This window comes from Pieris rapae, chromosome 12, assembly GCF_905147795.1.
Source record: "Pieris rapae chromosome 12, ilPieRapa1.1, whole genome shotgun sequence".
Lineage (NCBI taxonomy): Eukaryota > Metazoa > Arthropoda > Insecta > Lepidoptera > Pieridae > Pieris > Pieris rapae.
Window position 1 is genome coordinate 2,025,966 of NC_059520.1, and position 20,412 is coordinate 2,046,377.

At 32.8% G+C, this 20,412-nt stretch overlaps 1 protein-coding gene across 1 annotated transcript; it reads left to right on the plus strand.

The window, feature by feature from the left end:
* The first annotated feature begins 9 nt into the window (after window positions 1-9).
* On the plus strand, window positions 10-10,198 carry LOC110998401 (coiled-coil domain-containing protein 6). The gene is made up of 11 exons (XM_022267051.2): window positions 10-255; window positions 323-452; window positions 625-715; window positions 1,214-1,363; window positions 1,676-1,819; window positions 3,122-3,261; window positions 4,316-4,393; window positions 5,169-5,283; window positions 5,588-5,680; window positions 6,517-6,633; window positions 7,521-10,198. Exons 1-11 carry the CDS (start codon window positions 231-233, stop codon window positions 7,689-7,691), a joined length of 1,254 nt encoding a protein of 417 aa, XP_022122743.2. The 5' UTR covers window positions 10-230; the 3' UTR covers window positions 7,692-10,198.
* The last annotated feature ends 10,214 nt before the right edge of the window (window positions 10,199-20,412 follow it).

Below are 20,412 nucleotides of genomic sequence, written 5' to 3' on the forward strand. Positions count from 1 at the left end.
TGTCTTGACTCTTGTCTGTGATTTGTTAAAGAAATTTTAAGATTTTTATAATTTTCCTGTGTATCTTTATTGTCGCATTGCTGCAGTTGCAAATAATTTGGCTACGTTCTGATTGAATAATTTTATTTAATTAAATTGTATTATAATTTTAGTAGTTTTTGTAATAAATCCAAAAAGAACTTGATGACATTTTGTTAGTGTCTTCGGTCTTACATAGTGCAGAGGAAAATATGGATGATACAGTAATATCGCCAGGTAATATTTTTATGAGAGTAAAATAGGTTCTGTAAGTAGAATTAATATTAACCAGATATTTTTTAAGGGCATAAGATGGGTGATTCGGCCTCGGAGAGCGATTCGAGTTCTCTCGACGGAGGAGCTATGTTACCTCCCAGCACTGTTACACGAGACCAACTTCAAAAAAGAATTGAGTCACTACAGCAACAAAATAGGTAATTGAAAAAATCTATCACTAACTCTAAAATATCTGTCGGAGCTTCATTCCAATAAGAAAAATGCGTTATCGTTTCATGAATAAATTGTTAAAATAAAATATGATTGCTGTCGTAAAATTATTTTTTTTATAGAAAAGAAAGCTTTGTATTTATTTTCTATTATTTTCAGAGTATTGAAGGTTGAACTTGATACATACAAGTTAAGAGTAAAAGCACTTCAAGAAGAAAACCGAGCCTTAAGACAAGCTTCAGTGTCAATAGTAAGTTTTATAAATGATTAATTCATAACACTTTCTCTTTATGGTTCAGAACAAAAAGATTTTAATAAAAACCTGGGCCATACCATAATTATAAAGATACATTTATATAGATTGAATTACAGTATATTTTGATCAATAGATTTATTTAAATTCCTACCATGAAGTTTCCCTACGAAACATTGTTTTATGCAATAAGGCTAACTGCTTATATTCTTTCTTACATGTTACTTATATATATTGTATATAATTTGTATTCTGCATATAGAAATATAAAGAATTATAGTGTAATTATAGTGACATTAATGTTACTAAATGTTTATATAGATTATAGACAGTTGTTGTTCTATGAAAAGAAACAGTACATTGAATGTACAATATGACTGACATACTTTCTATTCACATTACACATAGTTTACTCGGCATATTGTAAATATTACTAAGTATTATAATTTCTTTTACTTTTTAGAGGTTGAAATGAATTAACCATTTTTCTTTTAGCAAGCGAAAGCAGAGCAGGAAGAGGAGTATATATCTAACACTCTATTGAAAAAAATTCAAGCTTTAAAAAAGGAAAAGGAAACACTTGCTCATCATTATGAAAGGGAGGAGGAATGCCTTACAAATGATCTTTCTAGGAAATTAAATCAGGTAAAACAAAAATTATCCCTAATATACTCTGTTTAACATTGTATATACATTTGCTAATACATTTAAGTATGATTTTTTTTAAGCCTAGTAAAATTTAATATTTTTTTGTTTTATTTTATTCTAAAATTGTGATAAATTAAAATTTTTTTTGAAAAAACCTTTGTTTTTGCAAGTTTGAAATACTCTAGATAATTTGATAATGTGTTTGATAGATACAAAAAACAAAATATAAAAGAATGCATTAATAAGCCTACATTTGAAAAAATTAAATCTTTAATAAAAAAAGAGCATATATTTAATCAATATTTTCAGTTGCGACAAGAAAAGTGCAGATTAGAGCAAACATTGGAACAGGAACAGGAATGTTTGGTCAACAAATTAATGAGAAAGATAGAGAAACTTGAAGCAGAAACTCTTGCAAAGCAAACTAATTTAGAAAGACTTAGGAGGGAAAAGGTAATAGGCCGTTCATATTTTACTAATTTAAATTTAATTTGAATAAACTGTTCTTTATATAGAAAACAAATTTATATTGTAGTCTGCATATATTTATAAATCTTTGATACCCCTTAACTTTTAGGGTGTGCAGATTATCTTATATTTTATATAAATTTTTACTTTATTAATAATTGTATATATTTTTGATGTATAATGTATATACTATATTAATATATATTTTTTATATTCTCAAACCAATTGATCCGTTTGTTTAAATATTTTTACCATACCTTACATACTTCATATGTTTTATTCACTGTACAGTTATGAGTTGTACCTAGAGGCTGAAAGGGTGTTGTCTATCATATAAACAAGAAAGTAACACACATATACCATAGGGTACAAACAACCTCTGTGTTCTTGACCCGTGTGTCTAGGCTAATGTTGCAAAGGATTTTGATAAAATTTATTTTTTAATACAGTTGCTCAAAAAGTGGCATATTGCAGGGAGGTATAGCGTTCGGAAAGTGGGCTATTACACATATAAAATATTAAAAAGAATTTTATAATATATGCAAATACTTATTTTTAAAATGTTTACTAATAATTGGATTCAATAAGTTAGGTTAGGTTTATTTTATTTCATATCAATAAAAAAAATATTAAAAAGAAAAAACTAACCATGAAGTTTTTACTAAAAAAATCACAGAAGTTTTTCTGATTCATGCAAATATTTTAAAAAGAAGCTACTATTTGTTTCAATATCAGATTTAATGATTGGACTCAATGAGTTAGATTTGGTTTTCTTACAATAAAAATAGTCTACTGAAGAATTCGCTGTATGGGCCAAGTTCCCTTTGCCTACCCAGAATGGGTGAAGAAAAGAAAAAACAAGCTTTGCTCATATTCTTTGCGGTTGGCGCCATTTTCCCAAAATGTTCTTTCGAGTTGAGTTATTTGTTGCACAAAATGAGTAATTTCGACGATATTTTATTTGAATGAATACCACCCGAACGCAGTATAATTGTATAAAATGCTTCGGAGAACAATTTACCGGAAACATATAAGTCGCTACATATCTACGTGCAACGAATTTATTCCATAGAGAAAATAGAAAAAAAGCAAATAGTTTAATTAAATTGCTTTATTTTTTCGCAACTGTATTAAAAATAGTCGTTCAGTACACGTGCGGAACCGTCATTGCAACTTGTTCCAACTGTCAACCCTCACCTTCGGCTGCGCCTCGGCTCGGGTAGACATTCGTCGGAACTCGTTGCAATGACAGGCTTTCCGCACTTGTAATGAAATATACTATTTCAGGTCGAATTGGAAAATACTTTAGAACAGGAGCAAGAAGCCCTAGTGAATAGATTATGGAAGAGGATGGATAAGCTTGAAGCAGAAAAACGTTCCTTACAAATAAGACTGGACCAACCCGTCTCGGACCCAGCAAGTCCCAGGTACATTTTAACGGCTTTCATCTGTAATTTGTTCTGATGAACCTTGATAAATAGAATATAAAGATATTTCCATTTAGAACCAGTAATTCTTGATTTATGCAAAAGGCAAATTTCAGTCTAAAACATTGTTATTAATTTAATATATTCTTGTAAACTTTTCTTTGGAAAAACAATGACTACTAAGACCTACAATAATTATACTTAGTTAATGTTATTTTTTATTATTATGTTTTGTTCAAATGTATGTAACATTGGTCTTTGTATTATTTGATTCAAACTCAAAATCAAAATAACTATTCATAGGTAACCAAGTACACTTATGAATGTCAACAGAAAATATGTTAAATTGATTCTAAATTTACATTAACTACCAGTTTGCTTTTAATTTAACGACAAAGTCAAAGCCAAGTCAGAAATCATTTATTCATGTAGGTACACTTATGAACATCAAAAAAGAAATATGCATAGAATGCTTCATTCTTCATGCGTAGAAGAGAAGAACTGGCAATAAACTCTCCGCCACTCTTTTTAATCAGAAAGCTTTTTTCCTTTACACAATGTTTGCAGCTGCAACCATTCAACAACGTTAAAACTCTTTATTATTATTATCCCTAGTCCTAATGTATGTATTTATTCAGTAAGGTTTGTTTAGGCATCAAAAAATACAATTGCAAACCACAAATGTCCAGCCATTCTTACCCGCTCTACGCCCTTGACTTGCGAACTGGTAGTAAATGTAAATTTACAATAAATTTCATTATTTTTGACGTTTATAAGTGTACCTGTTTACCGTTTTTAAAAATATTTTGTTTGTTTATTTGAATTAGCTATTTGACTACATAAACAGCTATGTTATATATTATGGTAGTAGATCGTACAGATGTACACCTGTAAAAAATATTTGTATTTTAAATAACTTTGGTGATAGTTAATTGTCATAAAGCGGTGATATTGATTATAGTTTGATATAAAATTCTTTTTTATTGAGCCTTTTTTTGTTCCGTAGTTTTAACCCTAACTATAATATATATAACTTTTAACCCTTTCTTTTCAGGGACATTAGTAATGGAGATACAGCGTCAAATCTTAGTAATCATATTCAGACATTGAGGTCCGAAGTGGTCAAATTAAGGTAAGGTTCATTCATTATCACTACATAGTATAAAACAAAGTCGCTTTCTCTGTCCCTATGTCCCTTTGTATGCTTAAATCTTTGAAACTACGCAACGGATTTTGATGCGTTTTTTTTAAATAGATAGCGTGATTTAAGAGGAAGGTTTATATGTATAATAACATCCATTAGAAGTACTGTTATTTTTGAGGTTTCTAATGTGATGTCGTAAATAATTACATTTTTCCGCTTACATTGCAAACGCAGGCTGAACCCTACGAGTTTTATCAAAATAATATACTAAGTATTGTACACATTGAAAAGAACTACAGAAAAGTCCCTGATGGTATATGTCTTTCTCTTATGGATAACCCACATTTTTATATACAACGTTCACAGATTTTCTGTAGTGTATTTAGTATCAGCATTGCACCCGTGCGAAGCCGGGGCGGGTCGCTAGTAAAATATATAAAATTGTCTTTATATTGTGACCACACAAGTATTATCTAATGCTAAAGCCCGCCCCATCTTCCAAGGGATCATTGACATCCCATCCGGCCACTTGCCACCGTCTCTTGCGATGCCTGTGATAAATAAATATGTTTTGCAATAACGTTGGCAAGATGGCGTGATTTCTAAATATATATTTTATATGTCGCATTATATTATTTTTGTAACAGAGTATTTAGTATTAGGGCTATAATAATTAAATACATTTTATTTTAGCCCGGAATTCTGGGCTTTAACCACTGAGCCATAGGCGATCTATGTATGAAATTTTTATAAAATCTTTCAGAAACCAATTGGCGGTGTCACAAAATGAAAATAAAGAGAAAATGCAACGCTTTGCCTTAGAAGAGAAACATATTCGTGAAGAAAATATTCGCTTGCATCGAAAACTGCAACAAGAGGTATTTCATATTACTTACTATTATTTTACTACTTACTATTTTATTTTACACTATTATTATAATTATTATACGTTTATATATAATGTTTATTAGCTGTCCCTGCATTTTTTACTTAGCCTACCTTTTTAGTAACTTATTATCAACACATGGAACATTTTGCGGCACTTTTGAAGTTCTTCTCTTCGTTCTCTTCTTTTGGCGCGAATTTTTACGATGCGCGCGCACACCGACACCTAAATTCGACTTCAGTTGCCCTCCTTTTATTGAATTCTTTTAATTTTGTCAGACATTTTGTTTTTGACAGGTGGAGAGACGCGAAGCGCTGTGTAGGCATCTGTCGGAAAGTGAGTCTTCGCTCGAAATGGAAGAGGAAAGGCAGTTTAATGAGGCTTTTAATGTAAGTACATTAGGTTCTTACATATGAATGTTGCCATACATAAACGTTTTGTATGGAAGGAAAAAAAACGTAGATTTTTTTATAGTGAAACTTTTAAAGCGTGAGGGTATAATTTTTACGGATCGTCACGAAGATGTGCAGCGTTTTTGTAGAAAAGGGAGAGAAAATGGTATTTTGTACTTACGCACTTTATTAAATATAATATATTAAATTAATGAGACAGCTGTGTTGGCCTAGTGGCTTTAGCGTGCGACTCTCATCTCTGAGGTCGTAGGTTCGATCCCTAGATGTTCACCAATTCGATGTCCGCATTTAATATTCGCTCGTACGGTGAAGGAAAATATCGTGAGGAAGGCACAGGAGGCTGATCACCTACTTGTCTATTAGATTGACAAATGATCATGAAACAGATACAGAAATCTGAGGCTCAGACCTAAACAATGCTGTAGCAAAGTATTTAATAATTCAATGTATGTGCCATTGCTATGCACTTTTGCAATCTTATACGTAGTGTATTGATCTCTTAAACGAAACACAAACACGAACAATAAGGAACTTTAACTAAAACGTTATTACTAGATGTCACGAAAATATACCTGACAAGTATTGATGAAAATCTTTTTCGATTTATTGATTCATTACAATTTTTAAATATTGTTTGATGATTTGCTTTTTTAAAAGAGTACCGAGAGTTTTTTACGCCGGCTTTTTCTCTCGGCCAACACCCTCTGTCTTTGCCGATGAGTAGGGATGCCAACAGGTTCGAATTGATTGACGTGGAATAAGTGATACTTAGATGATCTTATGTTCCAAAATAAACGTTTTTTTTTTTACAGGCGCGATCGCGCAGCGTGTCATCTCCGGGTGGGTCGCGGCCACTGTCTCCCTACGCCACGCCTTTGATGCCCACAGGGCTGCCACTATCTCGACCAGTATTGCATTTCAATTCGCAGGTAAAAATTTGTTTAACATAATTTCGGAATTTCAAGCACTTACGCCCTTTTAGAATGAACGAATGAGTAGTACGTACCCACTTTTTAGTATACGTACGTACAAGTCAAATTAAAAAATTTATTCATGTAGGTACATGGACGATAACAGAAAAGATGTTTAATTTATTTTACTTTTACTATCAGTCAAGACAAGAGCGGGCAACAGGAACTGGCAAGAAACTCTCCGCCACTTTTTAATCGCTAAATTTTAAGTTGCCGAAATTAATTAAATGTTTGGAGCTGTTTACGATATTTTGTCGCATTATTGTCCTAGCCCGTAATATCGACTATCGGCATACGTACCGAACTTTCTAACGCCCAAACCCTATAACCTATCGCAGTCCATTTTTTATTTTTGATGACCATCTGAGATTAAGGTAATCAAAGTATTGATAAAAGTGCGCCAATCGGCGGATTGTAATAATCATCTATCGATACAAGCTGTCCATTGTAGGTCGAATAAGTGAATGTGGTTGATTGATTGTTCAGATAGTTTTCAATCTGAGATTGTGGATTAGTTATTGGGTTCGGGCGTAAGAAATCCGTTCTTTTGTTTACATATTGGGATTGCTCGATCGTTATTTTATCACGGAGATGCCTCAATATCGCAAGGCACAAAAATACAACATAATTTTTGGTGCAGTAAAAAGACGTCAAGCGAAATTAACATACTAATTATTGTGTTTCATGTAATTACTAACACTAGTATGTATAAACTTTTTCTATTTCAAGTCTTTGTATTTGTACACTCACAAATCAACTTGGCACCTGATTTGACGATAATTAATAATTTTTTCCAGTCTACATCATATTTTTTTATAATTTGGAATGTGATATTCTATTTACAGCAAGGCCGTCGGCCAAGCGAGCGGTTCGTGAAGCCGGCCGTCCCAGGGGCGATCGGTTTGCCCCGAGGGCCATTTGAAGTTCCCGCTCCGGCCCCGGCCCCACTTTCCCCGGCTCTGTCCCCGGGGATGCCTCAACCAGCTAGCCCCATGGACACATCCTCTAAGGACTGAATGACCACTGATACCCCTAGTATGAGATTTTGTTATGTTTATTACCATCGTGTATCGCCCGTTTAATTCCATTCGTTTTGAGCAGTCAATTGTCAAATTTGAATGACGTTTGACATGTATGTTATAGAATACGTTTTTTATTCTGGACCCCAATTTATTTGATAATATAGGTTTTTCCACGTCAATATATATCACATACATTTGTATACATTTTTGTTACGATATTACCTGTACATGTTTATGACATGACTAAAGGTTAACATTGATGCGTAATTATGTCATTAATGATTTTAAATTATTTTATAGTCTGTGGATATATTAAAGTTTGTATTGTCTGACATAAACCGAGGAAACAAAAATCTTTTCCTGGCTTTTAGTAGATCTATTCTAAAATGGCTGGTGATTCTACCAGTCATTAATACTTTCTAATTCAATTTGGAATAAACTATTTAATTTAACTGACAAAATTGGGGTCCAAGGTAGAAATGTTTTATCTGTCATAATCGAATAAACTTTGCCGATGTGTCAAATTTATTGTCAAAGTCATTTTTGATCTGTCAAAAAGTATCTTACGAAATTAATCGAATTATTTATTAAACTGTCTCTTTTCATCACAACGTAAACATAATTTAAGAGAAAGAGACGAAAGTGCTCTAGGGAAATATGAACAAGACGGGGAATTGGTGTTGAATGATTTGACATATTAAACGAATAACTTCGATAATAATTTATATTTATTTTGAAAAAAACGTATGTTTTGATCATTCTAGGGGATGCCTTTCGCGGCCGCCATTTAGATTATTACTTAATGGAAATACAATGCGCGCCTTGTTAAAATCAGCTTTTTCGTATACAAAAATTACTTAAATATCCTTTTTAAATTATATCTTAAAATCAAAATCAAAACTTATATATTTGGTTAATTCCGAGTTTTACATCATACATTAATTTACCGTTTTCTAAAATAGTTTAAAAATCATGGAGACACGGAAACATAGATGTTTATTGTGCAGCGACGACGAATAACGCCTGATTTCAATATTTAAAAACCAATCGTAGTTGCAACTACTCGTATAATTTCTACAAGTACTATTATGACTAGCATTAAGATGAAAAAGGCAACGGACTAGATGGTATATATCTTCTTTACACCTCTGTTACATTCTCTTCTTCTCTCTTCCAACTCTCTTTACTTTGCATACAACGTCAATTTATTTGGTGAATTATTAAATGAATAAATTGTATTGAAAAACGCGCATTGTACTTTCAGTTGGTACTTTCTAAGAAATCAAGGATTTGTAGATTTAGAAGTCAAAATAATTCTTTTTTGTTTTGTTGTAATACTCTGTGAAAATGTGTTGGTAGTCTATACAGATCGATAGCGTCTGTGGTCCTTAATGTTGAGTTCTTGTTCTTTACATATGAAATTAAGTTTTTCTACGGACCCGCGGCCTCCTTGTATGAGCGTGTTTTTGACCCCTTTAAGAACTACGACCGGGATGTGTCAGTTTATACCTAGGTCTAGCACAGTAGACGCGGGAACCAGGAAAAGTCTGTCATACTTTAGCAGTGATTTGAAACTAATTAAAAATAAAGGATTTTTTTTTTTTTTTTTGAGCGTTATTGGAATTTATAGACCGGAGCTTTGGTTCTGGAGAAATTAAAATTATTTGTGATCTGTGTATATTTAGATACTTGTCTGTGCGTTAAGATAAAAAAAGAGTTATTTTGACTTTTGAATACTAAATCAGGGTCGATTTATTTATTGTTTTTTTTTGTTCTAACAATATTTTTATATTATGTTTTCATGTTAATGGAATTGAGTATGCTCTGGCGGAGCACAAAAATAGTTTTTAATGTTGTATGCGGGCTTTCATTTTGATCATGACATTTTAACTGTGGTTGTTTTTCGAATTCTATAAATCCAGTAATTGTTAATGTTTTTCAAACAATGAAAACGTTATGAACAAGGATTTTTCGCAGGAATGGTAAATGTTTCGGCTTGGTAGTCACAGGACTTAGTGTCTTCTGTGGGAGGGTGGGGTCTTATAGGGATCTGCGGTTACAGTTAACTTTTTTTTAGCATTCTCGTTATATTGTTAACATGTTTAAGATGTTTTGATCAAATCTTCTAACATACTCGCGGTTGGTCTATCAGCTTACGGCTTAATAGATGTAATTATTTCATTGTATGCGGCTATAAGGCGACATATAATTGTGCACATTTTGCGTCCTCGTGTATAATACGTGCACATCGCTCACTGCCTTTTAGATTATGTACGATCCTTTGTGGATATTGTGTAATTCACTGAGAGAACCTTGCTACCTTGTTTCATAATGCAGCGCGGCTATAATTCAAATTTAGAATGCGTTTTTGAAAATTGGAACAACATCGTGCGGTTTAAGAATGGAAAACAAAAGACGACCGCGTAATTCGTTTGTTTTTTGAATGGACGCTTCTGATAATGGAGCAACGTTTTACTTGAAACTGGCATATAAGTTATAAATAACTATTGCCATAAAATTAAAAAAAAACCAATGCAATTCAACGTTCCATTTTTGAAAAATGAAGTCGAGATTTAGCGCTAAGTATCACTTGTGTACATCAAATTGTTTTGGATGATATACGATATACATATATATATGAAATGGTAAGTCTGGACGCATCTCGCTCTATATGTCCAATGTATATATTATTTTGTTAGTAAATGTACCAGAGAAATGCTTTTAACCCGCCGAAGGATCGTGCGAAATCGGAACTACTCGGAGGTTTTGATAATTAAGGCTCGTCTAGTGTAATCATGTTTTAGTTAGAACTGGATATATTGGGCTTGACTGTATGGCAGTGGGTTCTGTATATACTGTGTTAACTTGGGTCATGTCCTTGCCTTAGCCAATAATATTTAACAAAGTCTCACGGAATTTCTTAGAAAGTGATCACGTGATCACTTTGTGATCGTGATCAAATGAACACGTGTTCATTCACATATGATACTTTTTCAATATTCTTGGCTAAGGTCCTGCTCGAGGGGGTGAAGTTTTAAAAGATTGAGCGCGAAATTACTCTTATGTCAAAAATACATTTTTGACATTTGACAGGAATTTACCGCTTAGTCTCTGTTAGGCATAGACAACAATGATTGAGCAGCTCTTGATTTTGGACATAACCTCAGGCCGTGGGCACCGCTCTTGACCGTTTTTTTTTGTTGGTTTGGCATTTGGAGAGCGGTGTTTGCCGGCTCACTGCGTTCAATTGCGATAATTTTCACTTAAACAGTTTATTTTTTTCATGTTATTAAAGAAATATATATGCATTAATTATTGTTTTGTGTTTCATTTGTGTGATCGTTATTTAAGTAATAACATTTTGCGTTTATAAACATTGAACATAGAGTTCTAGGTTGGTCATAGAGTAGTTATTTATTCTAGAAGGAAGTAACATACATTATAGATGCTGGCTACAGATAAAAATAGAGAATCCTTAATTTCTTCACAGATAAAAAAGTAAAATGTATTTTTTTTTACATTTTACTTTTACAAGGCAACACAACTAAAATAAACTTTTTTTGGCAACACGGCAACACAACTAAAATAAACAGAAATATACTTAATATATATACTTAATAAACAGAAATATAATAACATATATTACGTGAGCAGGTTTGATGCGATTTTTCCCTCCCTCTTATGGTCAGCAAATTGAAAATGCATTTCGTTTTGAAAATAAATAATCACTGTTGACGTTATCACCAAATAAGAAAATCAAAAACTTAATTCTTGAACGGCCGCATCAAATAAAAACTTATCTTTACTATAATTGTTTTAATTATATAATTTATGTAAGCTGTAGTAGTAATGATTTTTTACATCAAAGAAAGTAATATGCTTGCGTAACACTTTCTGGTTTCGATTTCTGTTGAAACAATGACCACATAAGATTGACGCTATTTTCGTATAAATATTGACGCAGAAATTCTATTTAAGCATAAACGATTGGAGCGAGAACAGTGTTGGCTTAGTGGCTGCAGTGTACGACTCATTCCTGAGGTCGTAGGTTCGGGCCCCGGCTGTGCACATACAACCTTCTATGTGCGTTCTTTACATTCGCATGAACGGTGAAGGAAAACATCGTAAGGAATCCGTCTTGCTAGACCCACAAACTTGACGTGTGTCAGGCACAGGCTGATCACCTACTCGTCTATTACATTGACAAATGATCATGGAAAAGATACAGAAAAGATTTTAATGATTAACACGCTGAATCTTACATATTTGTGTGTATAATGCAATGGATAATATACGTAACCAAACAAAATCTTTGTGTAAACATCATAAAATTTGTATGGATTTGATTTTAGCTGATAAGTTTTTAACAATGGTATGTCGGCGTAACTAAGTTGAACTCAATCGGCACCTTTATTGGGCAAGGAAATGATCGGACTTTACACAACGTCATAAACCTAAGCAAACCAAGCACAGGACAAGGTGTATTTGTCTTGGTCGCTTACAGGTAAGACGATTTGCATAATGCCTCCCACGATGTTAGCAAAATACTCTTATTATTATTAAAAATAAACATCTAAATAAAAATTAACGATCTAAAAGTCGTGTATACGTATTTTTATTGGGCCAGTGAATAGGCTATCTCGCTCTTACAACTTTATTTAAGCATTAATGAAAATATTCATGTGTTTTACAACAGCCTACCAACTTACCGTAACTTTGTTTTGCAGGGTCTTAATGTGTTTTAAGTTTTCATTTTGTTTGTTTAAAATGTTATTTTTTATCTTTTTGTTTTAGTTATTATTATTATTTTGTGTTGGATTGTTAAGTTTTTTTCCTTTGATATATTGCATAAGTTCTAATGTAATTGATGTGTATGTGTAAGTGTGTTAAATTGTGAAGTCATATTTTCTTGTATTTTTTAGGCATAACACATTGTTTAAGAATGTATAAATAAATAAATAATGGCGTAAAGTGAAGGCGGCACGAAATCCGCCTGTTTATTATAAAGCATTCTCCATCATATAAAACTTGTGTAAAATTTATATATTTAATATTATTTGTTATTTTGATATACGGTTATAGTTCAGAGGCCTAAGTGAATTTCGAATGTCTAGTCTGTAGTTTGCTAACCTAACCTGTGGTGGGCATGTATCACTCGGCCCTACAACATTCTAGGCGTCACATCTAAATTTGTTTCTTTATAATTTATTTCCGTAATCAGGCTTCATCACATATCGTAGATATGTTATATTTTCCTCACGGCGTCCATCGGCGCCCAGCAGTGGTTCAGACGTCCAGCGTCAAGGATTATGGGCGTACGCTCAAGCCACTAGAACTACGCAGCTTTATATACGCCTAGCTTCAATTATATAAGCGTTAAGGTAGAACGCCGCGCTACTATCACGGATATGAACCGGCTAACTCAATCGGTGTTTTATTTGCATAAAATAAAAAGTTGCATAATATGCATTATTTGGTCCAGTTCTGTGTTTCAACTTATCAATAATGGTAATATTAATAGATAGGAACTGGCACGTGACAGGTATGTAACTGACATTCATACGAGTTAAAAATAATTGTGATATTAAAAAAAAAGAATTTTAGGATTAATATTTCGTTCATATTCGAATTTTAATATTCTTTAAAAAAATTACATTGGTAAGCTGAAAAACAACTGTTTGTTTACGATAAAAAACGTAACAATCGAAAGATGCATTGCTCATTATAAATGAGAGTTAACAAAAGATACCAGATGTATATGTCACCGTAAGATTGTAAACATCGTTATATTACAATCTATCTAGTAAGATTGTAAACTATCGGTTTCACTTCGGTAGATTACAATATAGCGAAAAATGATGCGTTAAATTGCAATCATAATGATACGGTTCACAATCTATCGATAGTTTACAATCTCACTGGATAGATTGTAATATAACGATGTTTACAATCTTACGGTGACATATATAAGAAACGTATGACGGTATTTGGTAAATATGTCGCAGCCAACTAGCATAATTAGCCATTGAAAAAACGACTAGTCTCTTTACTAAATAGTGGCGTTCAAGTAGCGGCCTGAATGACATGCAGAATTCAATAGCTAGACAAATGACTTGAATCGATGACGTTACATTGCCTATTCTGTTCATTTCAATTTAGCTCCACTTTCAGCTGCTCTAATCTGCGAAAAAGCGTCGGCAAACAAGAAATTTGATGATATTTTCCAATGTTTACGAAAAATAGTATGGAAGAGTGTAGTGACATTAAGAGTAAACATAAGAACACTAAAAGCCACTATATATGCATCAAAAAAAAGAATTTCTTATATCAATTATTTCATCTTTTTTTATTTCTATCACATGATCGTACCAATGGCCTAAGTATTAGCCAGCCACTTCATTAAATGTTGTAACAAAAGCTACGGCTGAATATAAGATGAGGCCGCTAGTCAAACGACGCTGTTTAGTAAAGACGCTAGGCTGTTGATTGAACGGCTGACTTTCAGGCCGCGCATTGAGTCTCATACGAGACGCTCTTGCGCATGTCGCGGGAAACACACCCATTCAGGCCGATCTAAGCTCGCCAAAACATCCAATTTCGTAAAAAAAAACGCGAGTTATAAAAGCAAATCGAAACATTTGTCAGCTTTTTCGTGGCTATTCCATGAATATACCAAAATGTTTCCACCATGTACCATTCGATATGTAAATACGCGTCTTGAAAGTGTGTTTAAAGTAAACCGTGTTGAAAATTAAGATTCAAATAGAAACGTAAACCAGGCGACAGTCGTAAAACATAATTGTTTGCCAACCACGAATAGTTGGCGTTCTATTGATCCTTCCAATAATTATCGAACACGTTTCATGACTAAGTACATGTTTGAACATGGACTATAACGTCATTCTTGTTTGTTGTCAACGTTGAACCGTAGGCAAGCAGTAGAGAACTAACAGAAAAGCTCGAGTCATTAACACACAGTTTAATACATGAAACATTGTCATATCGATATGACAGCTAAATTATTAATAGAAATAATAATGCCAACACATCAATAAAAAAATATCGCACTGTTAATACATTAAACTTATAAGATTCTCCTCTCCATAACTTGTAGTATAACGTTAACCTTTTGTATATATTATTATATATCTGTTGTCTTTTTTTTGTGAAGTCATTTTTGTTTTGGGTAACTCTGCTTAGATTAAATTCAATCCATAAAATCTATCTTCACCGTGATAACACTTAGAAAGGAACGGAATTGTGATTGACACAGAAGTCGCCATTAAAAATAAAGTGTAGCGAAGTAAAGTTGAAACGTCATCTTGGTCCTATGTTAGTTGCTTCTGATCTAATGGGAAAAACCTATGTTCTTGGCTTATACTGATTAACCGCAAACAAATGATAAAAATTACATTCGGATATGAATTGTATCCTAAATATATATTGATGCCGTATTTATAAAGGTCGTATTTAAATATTTCATTTAATCGGAAACAAGAATTGTTCCCAGAATCAAACTTAGGATCTCCGAGTTGCTTAATCCCCATACTAAGCAGTGGTGATGGCCAAGAGACATTTTTTATATTTATAACTATGTTTAATGGAGAAGTTTGATTCAGTTTTCAGGTTAATATTTTTATCATAAAGCACGCGTTTAAATGTTTTGGTTGTTAAAGGACATATACTAGAAATAAATAAATAAATAAATAAATATTTATGAAGAGTTTTTTAAACATTTTTTATAAATAGTTCCCTAAGTGAAAAGAAACGTTTACCTTATTTACCTAGGAATGAATATAGCCTTAACATAATTAGTAGGTATATGATATATATATCTTGATATTTTATCTAAGAAAGAAGAAACTCACATGTATCTTGCCATGTCTTCCTTACTTGTCAATCATGGTTATATGACTCGAGCACAAACAGAAAAATAAAAATATACGTATGATAAATTTAAAACTAATGGACTACATCAGAAGTCCAGATGTAAGAAACAAAACAAAGCCTATTGATGCACTATCCCATTGTAAATCCTAAGTAAAAAATGTACGGTCCATGCCGCTCGCAGTGGCAGATGGACAAAGAGGGTACAAATGTGGAAAGGTCGTCCTTTTGCACGGTGGGCTGACAAGCTTAACGTAAGAAGATTGGGAGAAAAATGCTCAAAACAGAGAGAGATAGAGCCAAGAGAAGAAAGCCGGACACCGCGCATCCAACGTTACTATCAACTTGAACTAGCATTTAATGAGAAACATAAAATGTTTCTGCTAGGCACCTGCTCCTCAACGGAGGATGTATCCAACAACTCTTCTTTCTTCTTTGTCTTCGAAATTTAAATAATTTCGAATATTTTTTTTCGCTTGTGTTACGCAAAAGAAGTGTAACTTCTGAAGCGTATACAAAAGTACACACATTTTTATACACTAGGGTAAATAGGCAGGTATCATATGATATTAAGTGACCAATAGACAGCTTATATTATGCCATGCTAAAATAAGTAGAAAAACTTCCGTTGTACAAAGAGCTAACGGTTTTCGGTTCTTCACGATTTTGTCACATTTCTAACATTATCGTTTCAGACAAACCAGGCGTTAAACTTAACAATTGATAAATATTAATGTTGATTTTCTATAAAGCAATTTATGGGCTGTTACATTTAGCATATCGTAAACTTACGCTAATGACAGCGAAATATTTGCTTTTTTAAAAGTTCTACTTACAGAAAGTTGTTTTATTGTCATAGTAAGGCGATAGATATGGAAGTATAGGAGCCAACAAGTGCTTATTTTTAAGAATTTACTCACATTAGCTGCTCACCTCCCTTCAGAAACGTAGATAACTATTACGGTTTCCTAGCCTGGAGGGGCCATTCAGGATTAACCCTTAAGGCACGATGATCTATCGAGTCTTCGCTAGTACCATCCCCTGCATATTTCAACTAGACTAGAAGTTAAAGTTAAAATAGTTCAATTGGATAAAATTATTTGTTTTATGATTTTTTAAATGTTAGTGCTTAAACTATTGTAGCTGTCACGTACAACAAAGAGACCACAGATCGCGAATCTGAATACTTAATTAGTAAATAAAAAAAATGAAGTATTACGAATGCTTGAAGCAATATCTAAGTGAAAACATAGAAGCAATCGAGGACAAATCATGGCATTTCAAACGTGATTCGGCAATGCCCAGCATCTGAGTAAACAATCATAATCATCTCATTAAATATTTGATTTGTTGACCAGATTTGGTTTCGTCACGATATATACTTATATAAACGTATCCGCTTCCGGCGCTTGGGTAATATTAATATCAAACAATTAGGAGAATCAAGACTGAAGACGTAGATTGCAGAGTTTCATTTGTTTCTTTTCAAAGGCATTATTATAATTATTGAACCTTTATTAATTAATTCATACAATAATTGTTCACATTACTAAGTTTAAGTTGTATTGGTGTAAGTTCCAAAAATTAGCCCGGAAGCAGTTTTGGCCTACATACTAGCAGATGTATCAGGTTCATCCTCAGTTAATAATGAACATTCTCTAATTTATTTTATTTTTAACATTCGCTGGAATCATAACATCGTTAGGAAACTGGTTTGCCCAACCCAAAAAGTCAACAGCGTGTGTCAGGCATAGGAGGCTGATCATCTCCATCATTTATTTGGCACCTTTAAGGTTTAAAGCCTTCTCCACATTTTTCCTTATCTCTTTTTCTTGAGCAATATTCATCCAGTTTTTCCCCGCTTCTATTACGTACTCTGTCCATCTTTTCTTCTGTCTTCCTTCTCTTTCCAGTAGTTCCAGTCCATTTTGTTATTTCAAGGGAGCATCTTTTCCTGCACTCTCTAGAGAACGGCAATAAAGACCAATTGTTCCTTATTTATTTACGTAAGGATTTTAACGAAAATAAACTATACTTGATTGTGACAGGTGAAGTAAATAAGCCACACATAGCCAGTTTGTAGTGTATGTTTCTGCATGTCTGTGCACTTACATATATAACCATTGATAATTTTTCTTAATTAAAATATATAATTATAATACAGTGGGACTATATTTTTTTATGTCTGGCTCTCATTTGTCAGTTAATAGGCAAGAAGTAGTACCTATGCCCACACAAGATGCGCCACCACGCACCACGCAATTCTTTCCTCCCGATTCCTTCATTGTTCGAACGAATATTCAATGCGATAAAAGAAATTCCTTTGACGCACAGCCTGAGATTGAACCAACGGCTAACACTACATTAACTATGTCGAAAATAGCAGTGTACCTAACCATGGCTTGATTACAGTCGCATTAGAGAACTCCTAAGTAAATCGTTAAACTATTAATCCGTTGGCTATCCAAAACGGTATAACGAGACTAAATACTATTTACGCCAAGGTGTTAATTTCGGGAGGTTAGTGTAGCGTGAATTTTATTTATATGGAAAGTTAATTCGTTGCGTGGCGTAGTGTTTAAACGACGAAGTTAGCGTTTACCTCCGAATAAACAGAGTTTCCGTCGCTTAGGTCCGACGCGATTCACACATCTGTCTGATAAACCCTAAGAAGTCGGAGTAGCTTGTTAATTTGACATATGGACCAAAAATTAACTGAATAAGTTTGGTTTGTAAGTATGGATAGTAATTGTTTAATATTGTACTTTGGACATGTTATACCACAGACTGCAGTAGGCTCTAAAAACCCTATGTAAACCAGATTAAAAATATCATAAAAATGATTTTTTTATCCATGCATGCGTTTTTTGGGTCCCTTCTAGTACATCTAAATATCTATCATAGCAAATGAACGATTAAATAAAGTTTTTATTAACTTATTTTAATAATGATGTATCTTACGTCTCGTACCTTTAAAGCATCTGATTATCGCATCAGGTACTTACGAGGATCTAACTAAATCTTACTCTATAAAAAATTATAACTGAATTATCTTGATTCATGTGCCCTCATTTACTGTCTACATAGGTTTGTCCCATTCTTTATACCTAGATTATTTTATTTTATTTATAAAATTATAATGTAATAGGTAGCGAAAATAAATTAATGTACCTCATAAAAAACAATAACCTTAAGATTTGAAAACTACAATGTATGTTAGCAGTTTATAAATCGATTCTGTTCTGTAGGCCACAATCCCCCTATCCCCTTTAAAACGCAACACAACAAGTAGTTCAAACCCTAGGTTAATCTGACTGTAGGCTTATCGTTATCATGTAAAGAACAGACATAAATATTTTGCCAAACACCCGAGAGAGATTCAGAGAGCCTAACACCGTTTCGAAGTCACTATGAATTAAAAATAATACCAGAACTACATATATCACAAAGGGGGGAAAAAACCACTGTTAAAATAAAGAAGAAAATTCAGATAGAACACCCAATGGGATCTTAATAATTACTTCTAATGTTAGTAAGGGCTTCTATTTCTATATTTTCTGATAAGCTAGTCTTCAAATCCGATGTGGTCCAGAAAGTTCTAATACGTTATGTAAACGGAACGAATAAAATAGTATACAGTAGTTTCCAAGAAAGGACCTTCAACAAATATGACAGAAATCTAAACCCGTAACATATTTCGAAATATTTTTTTACATTTTTAAGTATTATTTTTCTTATACTAGCTTTGACAGCTCGCATAAAATCTCTATGACTGAAAAATGTATATGGAACTTGAATACTTAAATTTCCTAAAGCATTTATTCAGCCAAAACTGAAATGGATAGAAATATACAATTAATTAAAAATATAATCTTAAAAATAATAGTACGTAAACGTATTAATTATTCGTAGGAATCCTCAAAAATGCATTTCGTTTTTAAGCACAGACAATATGTGGGTTATATGTGTAAAAAACTTAACTGTTGACGTACTAACCAAATAAGAAAATCAAAGTCCCTTCCCCCACCTTCCCCTATAGTGCCCCTAAAATATAATGTATGGAAAATCGTAATCCAGCTCAGAAATGCATAGCTTTCTAATTTAATTTCCAGATCTTTCGACTTATCTTAATATGAAATTATAAGACCTCAGTTAAGTCACTCTTTGTCTTTCTTTTTAAGTATAAAAAGATTATATATATATGTTTTATTATTTTTATAAACTGTAAAAATATAAATGCGAATTTCTAACATGACTAAACTTATCAGTGCTTTTCAGCAATCTCTTGCTGACGAGTCTAGGTTAAAATGTAAATTGTGCGTTTATATCGATCAAAAAAGTTAAAAAGACTATATCAAATCGCGTTAAACAAAGATAATATATAACAAAATTATTCACATCAAGTAATCGGTATATACGTAAATGGATAGTCTTAAACCATGTTTTCTTCCCGTGTGATATAATTTTTGCAACTTTTATTTCAATAAATTTATTTCGTTTGGACACTGAAGATTCTGAGACATTTGCATATATTATGTAATACAATAGCCAATCAATGCGCAGAGGTGATGAGAACTTGAAGAAACTGGTCGTTGTTGGTAACACAGAACCAGACTGACTGATGAAATGAAAGATTCATCCTCTTTAAACTATACACTGTTATACGACGCCCTGAAAAGAAGCTAGTGAAAACAGATTGTCCGTTCCAGATGTTTTCTTGGTGACCATGACGCTCAAACAAGAGATACTGAATATAGGGAATAATGTAGTATGACACGTATCGCTTGCCCATTTTTTGACTCTTTTACTATATCTGTAATTATTTTCC